The sequence below is a fragment of the Chamaea fasciata genome, unplaced genomic scaffold, assembly GCF_029207755.1.
Source record: "Chamaea fasciata isolate MVZ Bird 193981 ecotype frontalis unplaced genomic scaffold, bChaFas1.0.hap1 SCAF_10, whole genome shotgun sequence".
NCBI lineage: Eukaryota > Metazoa > Chordata > Aves > Passeriformes > Sylviidae > Chamaea > Chamaea fasciata.
In genome coordinates, this window is record NW_027094095.1 from 14,489,833 (window position 1) to 14,504,772 (window position 14,940).

The 14,940-nt window shown below is 37.9% G+C and overlaps 1 protein-coding gene across 2 annotated transcripts in view; it reads left to right on the top strand.

Annotated features, from left to right (window-relative positions):
* Positions 1 to 14,940, top strand: part of DPYD (dihydropyrimidine dehydrogenase) — a 343,524-nt gene that overhangs the window by 40,585 nt on the left and 287,999 nt on the right. For both annotated transcript variants that reach the window (XM_066192389.1, XM_066192391.1), the window contains exon 3: positions 7,864 to 7,946. In XM_066192389.1, coding sequence (XP_066048486.1) covers positions 7,864 to 7,946 — 83 coding nt within the window. The remainder of the gene's footprint in view (positions 1 to 7,863; positions 7,947 to 14,940) is intronic.

The following is a 14,940-nucleotide window of genomic DNA, read 5'->3' on the forward strand; positions in this document are numbered from 1 at the left end:
TTTCTTTGTCTTTTAAGGCCGAGTCACAAGAGAAAGGAGCATTATAAATTGTCCTGTCTAGTTAGTGGCATCACTTGTGTTCTCTGCTCTATTATTATTTCCAGCTGTGTCTTTGGTTCCTTGCATATCTTTTGTAGCTCTTTATTCTTTTGAATTCCTTGGTCTACTATTCTTTGTGTTGTATGCTTGGTCCTTTCAGAATGTTTTTCCTCACCCTCCCTGTATCACTACTATCTGATGTGTTTATCCATTGCCAAAACACGTGGTCTCTGCATCTGCTCTGACAACAGCAGGTTGAATCCAAGCAAGATACCATACCCTTATGTGAACATGAAGGCTGTGATAAATTTGCCACTTGAAATTTGTGCGTGAAACAGCATGAAAAGGAAGTTAGCAGAATGTCATCCCTGAATTGAACATCTTCCACAGCCCCAGTAAAATTGCAAACTAAAGTGTTAACTATGTTTAACAAGTAATTAACTTCTGTATGATTACCTGTCTTTAAGGATTAAATATGTCATATTTTGAATGGGGGAAAGTTAAAAAAATCCAAAAATTGTCTGCTTTCACTTCAGAATTTTCAGTTGCTTTAAGTTGTGGTATTTCTGTAATAATTATTAACAGAACTCCACACTTGGAGTTTCAGAAAACAGAGCGTGCGTCAGTATTTCCTGGTATCAATCCTGTATTAGCACTATATTCCAGTTTGTGGGGAAAATACGATGCTTGTTCTTGAGTTTGCATATGTGCTATTTTTAGTGCCTTAAATTAATATACTGCTAAAAAAACCCTGAGAAAATTAACATGGTTATGCTAATAAAGCATTGATTAAAGCATCCCACAATTCTATATAATGATTTTTCTATTGATTTTTATTTGATTGCAACACTTAGGCTAGTTTTCTGTTGGAATTCTACTTTTTTGGGTGTACTAATATCTGTATTATTCTAAGAGCTTGTCTTGCCAATGTGGTTGTATCATGTAATGAAAAAAATGTTGTAACAAATGTTCATATATTATGAATGGCATGCAGTCAAATGTTATGTAAATACCTGAGGGCTCAATATACTTTCTGCATATTAGATATGCAGATATTAGGAATATTGTATGTATTTAAAAAAAAAATTTAAAGGATCTGTTTTTTCCTTTGTGAACACCTGGTCAGTTAGCAGTTTAAAGCTGCTCTTTCACCCTTTTTGGAAAAAAAAAAAACAACCCTTGAGAATGAGTCACAACAAATAGGAAGAAGGAATTTAGTAAGCAGACATTGCAGAGAGGATAATATGTTACAGATAGACTCAAACAATCCTTTTACGCGTTTAATTTTTAAGATTGCTCTTAAGGTAAGGCCCTCTGGCAAATGGCATCAGTTTTGTTTAGTTGCTCAGTATGAAGACAGTTTCAGGAGGCTTCCTGTATGGAATACAGCTACTGGCTCTTGAATAACATTAGAATAAATGCAATATATGTAAGTCATTTTACCCTATAGCAGATGGGAGCTTAAGTCATTGAGAGAAGATCAATGGAATCATTTAGCTTTTTGTGTTGTTTCAGTGTAGAAAGACAGTCTGTTCCAAATCAAGAGAGGAGTCTGCTAAGAATATTTAGGTTTAACTGAAGTAAAGCACAGTTCACATAAAAAGATGTGCTATTTCATATTCATAACAATTGACTATTAGTCTGTTTTTAATATTTTTCTTTGGCATGTAATCCTGTTTAATTAGATTCTACTCTCTCTGTTGTTTTAAGATTCCATAAACTGGAGTCTTACATACCAGCTGCTAAAGCAGGAGTTACTGTCTAAATGATATTCACAATGAGTATTTGGAAGGTTTACAATTATACCCTTGCTAATAAATTGTGCTATTTTCCCCAACAGTTTTAAGTGCTAATCTTCAGAAGGCATTTTAAAATTAGCTAAAATTCTGTCAAGAGATTTACAAAAATTGTTAGCATGAAGATAATTATGTCACAGTCCTTGGACTCCGTCTCTGATTGTGTGCATAAATCAGAAAATGTCAGCTGTGTTTTCCCTTAATAATTATCCTTGCAGCAATATATTACAGTTTAGTTTACTATTAGAGAGTTGCTTTAGGTTTATAAAACACAAGTTCGTTATTTCTGAAGTTTTCTGCTGATGAAATAGTCCACATTTCTGGAATAAGTGATTATTTGTGTTAACATTTCATAGATATCAATAAGAAGATCAATATGAAAATCAGCTTTCTACACTTTTTTACACAGTCCTCCGAAATTAATCAGCTTTTTTGTTACAACTTGCTTAAAGGAGATGACTTCCACAGTATGGCCAGCATTTTCAGAAGAGCTAGCTGGTTTGGGCACCCTTGTAGAGTGTATGGAACTTGAAGTTTTAGGGACTTTTTGGACCAAAATTTGAGAAACTTCCTGCTGAATCTGTCCTGGATGTAGGTGTTTAAAGTTTTGGTAATCTGTTGTTGGAACCTACCTCCTTAAAAATAATTAGTTAAAATATCACAGTGAGCTAGTAAATCCTTCAGAATTTGGGCCAGGTTGTCTCATTTTAAGGACTCAGAAATCTAGATACAAATACACTTAATAAATTAATAAATTAAATCCGTCTGCATAAACAGGAGGAAATTGACACAACATACTCTAGGAACCTTTGTCATGGATTACAAAGAAGAAAACAGGATAAATTGATTTGTTTTAGCATTACCAGTAATAGTAAATTCGAACTGAAGAGGTGAGAGCCGTTCTGTCTTTCAATTGCTATGCATTCCTTATGTTTAATACACAGAATGTCTGACATTAAAAATGTGAGATTTACTCAAGCTTTCGAAGAAAATTTTCTAAAACCACACAGAAGCAGTGAATTTGTAGTACTAACCTTAGAAACCTCTTTCACAGAAGAGAGATGGTATGTCAAGTAGGGCTTTTTATTTGGCAGTGTATCAACGAGGATAAGAGATCTACTCAACTTCAGTGGTGCAGGCTGCCTTAGAATAGGTCTTGCACTGTTGTCAGTACAAAAGATTTTTATTTCTCCGCTATCTCAAACTGTGTGTAGAGACGTTATCTGTAATTCGGGAAGTTTTCTGTGAAGTATTTCAGGATAGATTTAAAGTAGCAGGATATGGCTTGGTGTGATCCCACTCTTGATGCTTGGAAGATTTATGGTTGATTAGTGTGGGAGTGGGGTCATATTAAGCCCTACTGTATCACAGAATGGGCAAGTTTGAGTTATGGTCTTCTCAAGACTGACTCTTACTCCCATGGTGGCAGAGCAGAGGCAGCAGGGATTTTGTGATTTAGGAAGATCCTCAGTTGTGACACCAGGCAATAGACTGCTGTTGGTTTCTGAGCTACTTCTGCAAAGTTCTTCACTTGACTCAAATGTAGAATTGCTTTTCCAATAAGTCAACAAAGAGGGCTTTTTCATCCAAGACAAAAACATATGCAAGAAGGCTAAGATGATGAATGTTGAGAGATGGGTTTTAAGAAGTGTGACTTCACTTTTGTCAGAATACCCTAGGTTTTTATTTAAAACTAGAGGGTTTCTTTGTTTCTATTCTTACTAGAGCTAGATGGTTACTTGTCCTAGGGTGACTTTATGATGCTTGTATCCCCAATTGTCTGTTCTGTTTATGCTGGATATTAAGTTCTGGACCTTTAAGCCTGGTTCTGAGAGTGAAGAGGGGAGAAGCTGCACGGGGTTTGTTTGCAGACACTGCTCTTGCTCCCCCAATTCCTTCTCACAGAATGTGCTGTCTGCAGCACAGACAGCGGGGAGAGCTCTTCTTTGCTTTTAGGTAGTTTTTAGCTAGCTGAGGCAGAGAAGTTCCCCAGACTGTGGCCTTTCTTTTTCTTGGAACTTTTTCTTGGGCCCTGCTCTGGACTGAAAATGCAGAAAAACACCAGGAGCTCACACCTGTGGCCTGCCAGGGCCAGGACGTGGCATTTTCCAGTACAGGAGGGAGTGATGAGAGACTGAGCGAGCCGAGCTACAGCCCAGGACAAGGACTGTCTGAATTTGCCATCTCTTCAGAACAGCGAGAGGTTTTATTGTTAAATATTATTCATTTTTTTTCTGCTTGTGAATACTTTGCTTGTTAAATAAACAGATTTTTCCACTTTTCTCCAAGGAAATATTTTCCCGAACCAGCTGAGGAGGGGCCGCTTGAATCTGATTTCTAGAGGGACCGCTTTGGAAGTTTCCTCCCAAATTTGCCCTAAATCAGAACATTACTTCAACCGGTGTCAGAGTACTTTGGACTTGTCACTTGAAATAACTGACAATACAGAATTGTGGGCACATAGTCTTTGCTCCCAAAGCTTGTGATTTATTTTATTAACAAAAATAAATTGTAGCAGGAAAAAGTCATATTTTTGTGGTTATGAGAGGAAAAGCTTTTCAGCTTGTTCATTAATTTTCCTTCTTCCTCATCTTCATACACTCATTATTCATCTTTCTCATTTCTGGTTTTACATTTTACCAGTATCCTGTGCATGATGCCACAGATAGTTGTGAATATCCCGTCTACATCTCCATTTTTAACTAGTTGTCATGAAGCTTAAGATCTCATACGATAAATAAGCCATTTATTTATAGATAAAATATAAATACTTGCTTCCTGCTCTTGCTTTTTGGTACACTGAAAGAATTCCAAGTATTTATCCTAGAATCCTATAAGAAGCAGTATTTAGACTTATGTGGCTTTTTTCCATGTAATGGTATTTTGACTTATGATGACCACGTCCCTAATTGCAACTCTGTACTTATTTTTCCTCCCAAACTTCTCAAGGATGATATTTAATCTAGTATCATGCAGAACTATAGATCTGCCAAAGAGATAACATACAGACTACTATATAATTATCGAATCATAGAATTAAAACTTCTAGACTGTATCTATACCCACAAAAAAATCACTTGGCAGTGGGTCACCAAAAGCATTGCTTGCATTTTCATTTTTTTACTTTAGCTGCTGCTCAAAATGAAACACCTTGGACTTGAATTGCTCATTGGACTTAAATCTGTGATGTATTATGGGCCAAAATACACTGTTCTATGCAATATGCTTATACATGTGAATTATTTGGTTGCATGGATAATGGAATGAGCTCACTTTTTGCTACTGATTTAATACTTCAGAATGCAGATCTCTCTGTGGTCATGGTCTGCTGAAGTTTCCTTATTTCCCAGACATATCCTTCAGAGTATTCTCATTCTTACAATTTCATTGGTACTGGTAGCCTCTCTCAGAAACTGATATCCTTTCAGATAATCTACAAGTTTTGCATGTGAGCTGACACTCAGACACACGAAGTGCCATCCATGCACCTGTAGCTATGCCTATGTTTGGTACTTTAGACACCCTTTTCTCCTTCCTCTGAGAGGATCAAGCATGCTTGCAGAAGTGAAAAAGGTGGGTGTGATCAGCATTTGCTTACTCTCCTGTTGAGTACAAATGCAGTAACTGATGACATGGTCCTATGAGGTCATTCCCCTTCAGGAGTTTGCTTCTGGCTCAGTTTTTAGCTCATTTTCTCCTAATGACTTTGCAGTTTGCTCCCCAACTTCTGTACCTGTAACATGCATAATAATGTGCCGTGCAGAGAGCTGAAGGTGACTGAGAAAGATACTGTCCAGAAACAATTCTCAGAAATGGTAGAAGTAAGTTCATATCCTTGCCAAGTGATTTGGTACAGCATCTATTCTTCAAGTCTGTAATTTTTTTCTCTTTTTGTTTTTCTTGTTGTGGCTTATCTGGTAATTTTTATTTTGGGTGTATAGTTGAGATGGAGTGTTTTGTGTGTAAGGCTAAATGATCACAGCATTTTCTTAAGATGTGGGCCCATCTTTGTTGTCCTTCAGCCTATTAGCACAGTATGGTCTATATAGACAAATAGCAACTGAACTTATTTCAGCATTTTCTACATGGACAGGACCAGTTATTTTAGCTTGTAAAATCTTGAGATGAGTTAATTGTGTTCGATAAAAATCTGTGTTGTTTGGGTCGTCTGTCATTTTTACGTGCTTTCTGTCACAAGGTCAAGAATGAATTGTGTGATGCTCCGATTTTCTGAACTTGTTGTGGGGTGCTGGTGACACAGGATTGTTAAAACATTGGCTCTTGGAGCAATATTCCAAATTATGTTTCCTCTGGCTTCTATTTTCCTGGGGGATGGGAGGTTTAATTTTGCTTGCATGGGTACTTGCATCTTAGTATTGATGAACCAAGAATCCTTCATGAATCAGTATTGTTGATTTGGAATTCTTTTATAGATTTTAAATGACTAGCCTGCCTGTAAGTGCTTGGAGCTGAATGTCGGTGTATACTGATCTGAACAATGGAATACTTCATTGTACAACTTCCATGTTTCTGTTGGAATCCCTTTGACTCTTGGAGTATGATTTTGCCATGCAAAAGACAACTGATAGTAATATAAACAAACAAACAAATCACTTCTACTGTGGGACAAGATTTACTGTGTCATGTGTAGTTTTTAGAAAGGAGATAAAAGATGTCAAAAGATCTAAATATGTGTAGCTCAGTTAATTTTTCTGCTCAGCACTGTAGTGTTAAAGCATTAAAACTTTGTACTAAAAGGTCTATAATCTTATCTAAAAATAATGATACTTTAAATGTTAATTGGACAAGCTTAAATATCTTGTTAGGTCATTTACAAGAATCTAATAATTTCCTTTTCAGTAACGCTTTTGTAGCCTCAGATTGAATGTAATTATAAAAATAAAGAATCAATGCAAATAAGAAAAAACAATAGGTAACTCTTATTGTATTTATTATAACTAGTTTTAAGATGTGGTCTTAAAAATAATTCACTTTTAAAATGCTATGAAAGCAATATGACCAAATAATAGTGCCCATAATTTCTTTAAAATTTTGGCTACATATAGAGCCTGGCAATCCTGCCCTCGAGGTTGTTAGGAATGGGGACAGTTCTGTTTGCAACTTGTTTCTTTTACACCCATATGGCAAAATTATGCCTCCCAGAGGTAACTTTTGGTACTGGAGAAAGTTGTTGTGGAGAGCAGGGGTAATAACCTAAAAGCCTCCTGTATTGATGATGCCTCAAGAGAATACAAAAACCCTATCTATGGAAGATGCAAATGATTAGAGAATTCTCGTTCGCTGGTATTTCAGACTCACTTTGCACAGACACAAATTGCTGCACTTCCCGGCGTCTTCTGAATCAATTTTACTGTCTTTGTGGCAGCAGAAGATAAGGATCAGTGCTCTAAACTAATGGAACCAGTCATACATTTAGTAATAATTTACAGAATATATCAAAGTTTTACTTCATTTATTGTGACAAAATTGTTGGTTTCATATTACTTTTAGAAATATTGGTGAGCTCTAATCTGTAAGAAACATTGTGGTTGAGGGGTCTGTAAACAATCTTTTCAATTTCTGTTATGTTTTAAAAATTAGATTAAATAAGAATTAAATATGACTGGTTTGTTCCAACAACACCGCCTGTTTCATTGGGACAAAATTTATAACTTTTATTATAATGCTAAAATGCTCATTTGGGTTTCTGTTCTCCCGTCTGAGTGTTATAGTAGCATTGTCGCCTCACATAGAGACAAATGAAAAAAAAAAATTTACAGAAGAAAAAGTAAAAATTCTATAAATTTCATTATGGAAAATGTATAAGATGATTTCCAGGACAACCTTATAATAAGATTCATGTTTACTTTAAATCTGAGTTTTCAATGTCTTTTTAATGACTCCCATGTAATTAAAACAGAATGCATAATTTGAGGTAACGTAATATAAATCAGTTTTGTTTGCGTGATGCTGAATACTGTTAATACATGTACAAAGATCCTTACATGGATGTGTCCATTTGTTGCAGAACTGTGAGAAACTGGAAAATAATTTTGATGACATCAAGCACACGACTCTTAGTGAACGAGGAGCACTTCGAGAAGCAATGAGGTAAGTCTGGGTCACCATAGCAACAGTCACAGATGTGGTAAAGAAAGAGTCATTCTTCATTATTGGGGGAACAAATGAGTTCATTGCCACCATTCAGCTCTATTCTCTAAGGTATTAATTTGTCAGTGGAGAGGCTTCCCTTGAGGCTGTACTTTGGTTTTGAAGCTGCATAAATGTTAAGCCTGACTGCACAGTAAAAAATGTAAATGTTTAATTTGTTATTTAAAATGCTTAAGGGGTGCCTTGCTTTATATTTATACTAAACTGTGAGTGAATGAAAATATTGTTCATCTAAATTCTGTAAGTGTTAAAGCAATTGTACAATGGTGTTTGAACAAACCTGTATTTGCTTTAAATTGAATTTGATTTTTTATATATGTAGTTCCTGTGTACTCTGATTTTATCACCAAAATTACGTGATTTTGGTTTTGATAATGGAGCGTAAAAATCTGTCTGGTCTTTTATGTGTTGTAGAGATGTATATTTTGTTTAATACCATTTTATTGTTGCACTTAATACTTATTAGAGGAGGTTAAAATTAGTCAGAAGATGAATTCTCTGCCATCCTTACTTGCACTGCGGAGTATCTGGGTACAGGACTCCAAAGAAACTTGTCAGCTATAGTGGCTGGAAAAGGAAGTGATTACTATGCTGAAAAGTGGTAGAATTGAAGGCAGGTTTTCTAAAGTAACTCACCAAATAATCAGGAAGATGTTATTTATAGTATTATCTGTGAATTAGAAAATTATATAAGCTGCACTTCTAAAGGTTTTGAAATTGGATGGTTAAGTGTAATGATGCAAACACAGTGCTTCTTCTCACTTGCCTGATATCAGAGTAACTTCTTATATTTGAACCAGTGCAGTAAAAAAAAGGAAAAACAACAACCCCCCTAAGAATCTACATGAAAAAATAAATGCACATATTTGCTTTGACTGTGTCCGTTATCCCTTTAAATTTATGGATGTCTGTGAATGACTTGATTTGCATGACTTCTGTTCGTGATGCTCATCTCATGTACACTGACTGTTTGAAAAGGTATTCTGAAGATTTCAACTACCAGTGCTGCAAATTACTGTAAAAATAATGGCATTCACCTTTCTAATAGTGATATATGCTGTATGCTTCATATGTTCTAGGGTTTTCTCCCAGTGTGATCAGTCATCTGTATACGTAAATCTTGCACGTAGTGTCAGTAAATGGAAAGTGATTTAAAGTAAAGATTTGGGGAATTTTTGGCAAATGAAGCTACCTTTAGTATTTCCAACAAATTAGATTGCAAGTTGCTGCTGTCCTGTTACAGTGTTCAGGCTTGTGATGTTTTGCAATACATGACTCAGCAGGGATAGTATTTTAAAAACTTGGGAGCTGACAGCTCTTCAGTGATCAACATTGAATAGCAAGGGGAGCTTTGGCATTTCAAAGGTCATGTTTCTGTTACAAAGCCTGTTTAGAAGATTCTCATGATTCTTTGCTGTGCAAAAGCACTTTACTATCTCATAAATTTGTATCCTGGCTATTTCTGCTAGTGTACAAGTCTGTCGGAGAAATAGTTATTGATTGGGAAGAGTGACAGGTATTGTGCAGTGCTGGAATTCTCTTAATTGCAGTCAGTATTATATGGTTGGTTGTTTCCTTAGTTGCTTTTTTATTTTGAGATAAAGAAAATACCTAACTTACTAAATTTATGCTGTTGTGCTTTTTTATAACATACTTGAGTGCCACAAGAAAGGTGCAAAATGTTGATTTAGAGAGGTATATGCATGTAGGTGTACATATTTTTCTAAATGTGTGTAAAAGACACTTGTTCTTTTGGGTTATACGGTTCTTTCAACTGCTGTATAGTCACCTCATTTACTAGGTGACTGCATTTTTCTGTTTGGATTCCAAGGTTATCTGTACATATGTAATTCAGATGGTACATTTTTATAGATTCAAGTTCACTTTTCCTTTCCATGACAAGAGTGGACATTTTGCCAGGCATGGGAGGACATAGATATGCTGACCTCAGTGTTAGGAGGTACCTGCCTGCTTTGGGTAAGGGAAGCTTGTGGAGAGGGTTGCACATTAGACAAAAGCACTAAAATCATGTGGGCATGGAAGCTAAAGCAACAAAAAATCCTAGTTGGATAGCTCAGTGGATATATGTGGATCTCAGATGAGCCTTAAGTTGAGTGGGCAGTCTGCCCAAATCCTCTCTGATTTCCCAGAGTGGTACTACTGGTCTGCCAGATGAGAAATACAATGAACACTTTTTCCCAGTGCTCCTGTTTGGAATGAGATCTTCCATTTCAACTTCATCTTTGAGAAAAATGGTCAATTTAATATGGGTTTCAGTACACTTCTAGTCTACAAGTGTCACTGTGCTCTGCATAAACAAATACTAATATCCAAGAAGGGTCTTGTTCTGTTTCCAGCTCTTCAGTATTCAAATTAAGGACTACATGAAAATTATCTTTCTTGTTTATGTATATAGATGTATGCAGAATAAACTTTCTGAAGGGTTTTGAAATTACCACAAAGCCTACGAACTTTCTCTACTTCTACTTTACATTTGGTTTAGATTTTGAATGAGATAATGAGCTGATAGTAGTTTGCTATTATTTGCTATATAGTGTTGTAAGAATTTGATTTACTTGTGATTGCATATAAAATCATAAAACATTCAATTCAGTTAATGTTTTGCTTATTTTGTTAATGTACTCCAAATGTTTTATTTATTACTATATTTCAATGCAGCTGCAAAGCTGAAGTAAACAATATAAGTCCATTAGCTTTTTGAATTGGAGCTTATAAATGGACAGACTATTGTTTTGCTTACCTTGAATGTGTATGTGATAAATTAATTGGGTATTTTATGTAGCAACTTGGCAGAAAAATATAGCTGTATACCTATAATGTCAGGTTGCATAAGTAAAAGCACTGATCTTTCATTAAACAAAGCTCAATTTGTTTTTACTATATGATCACTGAGAAAAATCTGGATCCAAATCATCAGGAAAGCTTCATCTTGGATTTAATGGAGTTTTAGACTGGTTTTTCTGCTACAAGGAGATAAGTATTTGAGGAGCAGGAAGTGGTGTAGCTGGATGCTGACACTGGTAGTTTTTTCATGGGTGGTGAAACCAGAATGTGGACTGCTGCAGTAGGCATTCCTCTGGGAAAGTAGGGTAGAGTAGCCTTGAGAAGTCTTAAAATTAAGCAAAAATTAATGAAACCCCTGCCACCTCAAATTATAAAGTAACTTTTAGAAGTGTGGCAGAATTCCAAACTTAGTTATTAATATCAAAGTAGATAGTAATAAATTGCGAAGGTAAGGTTTAGTGAGTTACTGGGTTTAAAAAGGACAAATTTCAAAAAGCAGCAGACATTGTCTGGCAGGAATTCTTCTTCCTGCTGAATCCGTTCACTCTGTGTACAGGCATTCATTGTTTTCATCAAGAGAGAGAATCAGAATTGATGAAATTGGGGGGTTCAGGATGATCTAAACCTGTGGTCTCTGCATTTTATTGATTGCATATCAGCAAAATATTTTTTGAGCATGCATCCCCCATATTTGTATGTTTATACATGTATTACCACTAATGTATTGCTAATATTTTATGTGCATTATAGAACACACCCAAGAATGGAAATAAAAAAAAAAAAGGGATAAAGATGGAATAAAGGCTACTTAATTTTTAAAAAACCTAATTTTTAATTGCACAGAAAATATTCTCTTCCCACATTGACATGGCTTGTCTTGCACATACCCTGCTTTGGACATCATTGACCTGGACCAAAATTCTGGCTCAGAGCAGGGTCAAGTAGAGCAGGTTGCTCACGGCTGTGTTCAATGAGGTTTTTTTATATCTTCAAGGAAGGATGTTTCACAAACTGTCTCGGCAAATATCCTCACATTAAACAACAGCAAAACTCAAACAAAAACGCCACCAATACCCCCTTTTACCCCCCACCCCCTGCTTTTTTTTTTTTTTTTAAATCAGAATTTCACTTCAGCTTGTGCCTGTTGCTTCTTGCCCTTTTGCTGGGGACTGGTAAGAGCAATCTGGCTCTGTTGTTGGTAAGATTCCTTGCTGAGTCTTCTCTGCTCAAGGCTGCATGTCCCCAGGTCTCCTCATATGACGGACACTCCAGTCCCTTAACCACCTCAGTGTCCCTGGGCTCACTCCTGTGCATCCCTGTTTCCCTTGGCCTGGGGAACCCAGCACAGGACACAACACTCCAGGTTTGTCTCGCCAGTACTGGGGAGCAGAAAAGAATCTCCACTCAACCTACAGGTAATGCTCTACCTGATGCAGCCCTGAGTGCTGCTGGCCTTTGCTGCAAGGGCTGTCTCGTGGTTCATCTTGTCCTTCAGGACCTCCAGGGCCTTTCCTGCAAAGCTGGTTTCCAGCTGGTTTGTTACAGCCTGCACTGGTACCTGGGGTTGTTCCTCCCCAGGGGCAGGATTTCATGGGGTTGGTTGGTGTTTGTTTGCTTTTTAATGTGGTTTCTGTAGGCCTGTTCCTCCAGCCTGTGTCACCAGGAGTGTCACCACTCAGTAGGTGGTAGATTGCTTTTGAGCACTGTATATATGTTACTCTGTGTTTTAGACCTGTGTTTAGTGTACATTTCATGAGCCTGGTGTGAGACAAACGAAGCCATAGCATTTCAAACAAAACTTTTTCTGAATCTAGTGTTGCAATTGCTTACTTCTCAACTGAGTTGGTAAGCTACCATGGTGGGTTAAGGCAGTGAGCAATCACTGAGGCTGGTGAGGTGTTAATATGTAAATGGGTCCTACTTGTAGGTGGATATGGATATGGTCTGTTTTGTGAACACTGAGTATGTGTGAAAGCTTTGCAAGTGAAAATTAAAGCTGAGTATTTTTGTGTAGTCGTCTTGTTATTAAAAGAAAATTTAAACATATTTATTTGTACTTTGAAATGGGAAAGTTTGCTTATCTGTTTGAATCAGTATGAAAGATACCAAAGTTCATTTAGAATTTTCTTTTACATTCATATATTTGCATATGGTTTTGGATAATATGAACAAGGGAGTGAGGCTTCAACTGTGATTTCCAGTTTGCTAGAAACAGTTTCTGTTAATGATGTTATTCACTGTTGTCTTGACAACTGTGCAAGCTGGGGTTAGTAATAATCAGGCTTCTTTTAATATGGTCTAGACTCTCAGATGTATTTGAAAAATAGTTTCTATGACTGGGCAAAACTCAAGAAAATTGCAGTGTAAGAAGTTCCAAGGTTTCACAAGTATTCATTAGTTTGCAGAGTAAAAGCTGGAAATTCAAACACATAAACAAAACAAGTCTGCAGTGCAAACTACAAAACACATTACTATACCAACTTGTTAGGGCTTGGGCCTGAAATGTGCAAATATGGGTTCATATTCTGGTTCTGAGTCAGGTGACTTGGTTTCCCATTTTAAAAAGCATCATAGAGCTGTAAAGTTAGAGAAACACGGACATGAAATATAAGGAAGAAAAGACAATAAAAATGTCATGTTAAATGTAATTTTGCTTGCTTGTGTTGTTCTTAAATTGTTCTGAGGGATAGGACCAATCTCAGGTAAATTGAAAGAAAAGGTAAATTAAGAGAAGTAAAGCCTCGATCCAGGTCTCAGAGATTGTCTATTCAAATAAATCCTTCATGTTCTGGGAAGGTGGAAGTCGTTGTAGTGAATTCCAGTATTCCAAAATTCTTTACTTCTGTAAAGCCTTCAGTGCTTTACAGTGTTCTTCTGGAGAAGCTGGCAGCCCGTGGCTTGGACAGGTGCACCCTTTGCTGGGTTAAGAACTGGCTGGGCAGCTGGGCCCAGAGTGTTGGGAATGCAGCTGCATCCAGTGGGCAGCAGGTCCCCAGTGGTGTCCCCCAGGGATCAGTACTGGCCCCAGTCCTGTTTATTATCTTTATGAATGATCTGGTCAAGGGGATGATGTGCAGCCCCAGTAGGTTTGCAGAAGACTCCCAAGCTGGATGGGAGTGTTGATCTGCAGGAGGACAGGAAGGCTCTGCAGAGGGATCTGGCCAGGCTGGGTTGATGGGCTGAGGCCAATGATGTAAGGTTCAATGCAGTGAAGTGCTGGATCCTGCACTTGGGTCACAACAACCCCTGCAACGCAGCTGGCTGGGGAAGAGTGTCTGGAAAGCTGCAGAGTGGAAAAGGACCTGGGTTGCTGACTGACAGCAGCTGTTCAAGAGCCAGCATGTGCCCTGGTGGCCAAGAAGGCCAGTGGCATCCGGGCCTGGATCAGGAATGGTGTGGCCAGCAGGACCAAGGCAGGGACTGTCCCTTATACTCGGCACCAGTGGGGCCACACTGAGTGCTGTGTCCAGCTGTGGGCCCGTCCCCTCAGGGAAGACTCCGAGGGGCTGGAGGGTGACCAGAAAAGGGCAGTGAAGCTGGGGAAGGTCTGGAGGGTGAGTCCTGTGAGGAGCAGCTGGGGGAGCTGGGGTTCAGTCTGGAGAGGAGGAGGCTCAGGGGAGAATTTACCATTCTCCACGACTGCCTGCAAGGAGGGTGTAGCAAGATGGGGGCTGGCCTCTTCTCCCAGGAAATCAGAGACTGGACAAGAGGGCAAGGCCTCAAGCTGTGCCGGGGAAGGTTCAGGTTGGACATCAGGAGGATTTTTTTCACTCAAGGGATTGTCAAGCATTGGAACAGGCTGCTCAGGGAGGTGGTGGAGCCAGCATCCCTGGAAGTGTTTAAGAAACAACTGGATGGGGCACTTAATGCTGTGGTTTAGTTGACAGGGTGGTGTTTGGTCAAAGGTTGGACTTGATCTCAGGGATGTTTTCCAAACTTAATGATGCTTATGAAAATAGCCACTAGCCTTGTGTAAGTGTGTTTATTTGGGCCTGAGGGAGTAATTTCAAGTTTCTCTTCTACCTTCTTCTGTATTTACATTTATCTCTAGTGCAATCACTTGAACGCTGCTTGGGGCATGCTTTTTGGGGAAAAGCAAGTGATTGCTTCTTATTTGTTTAACAAAAAT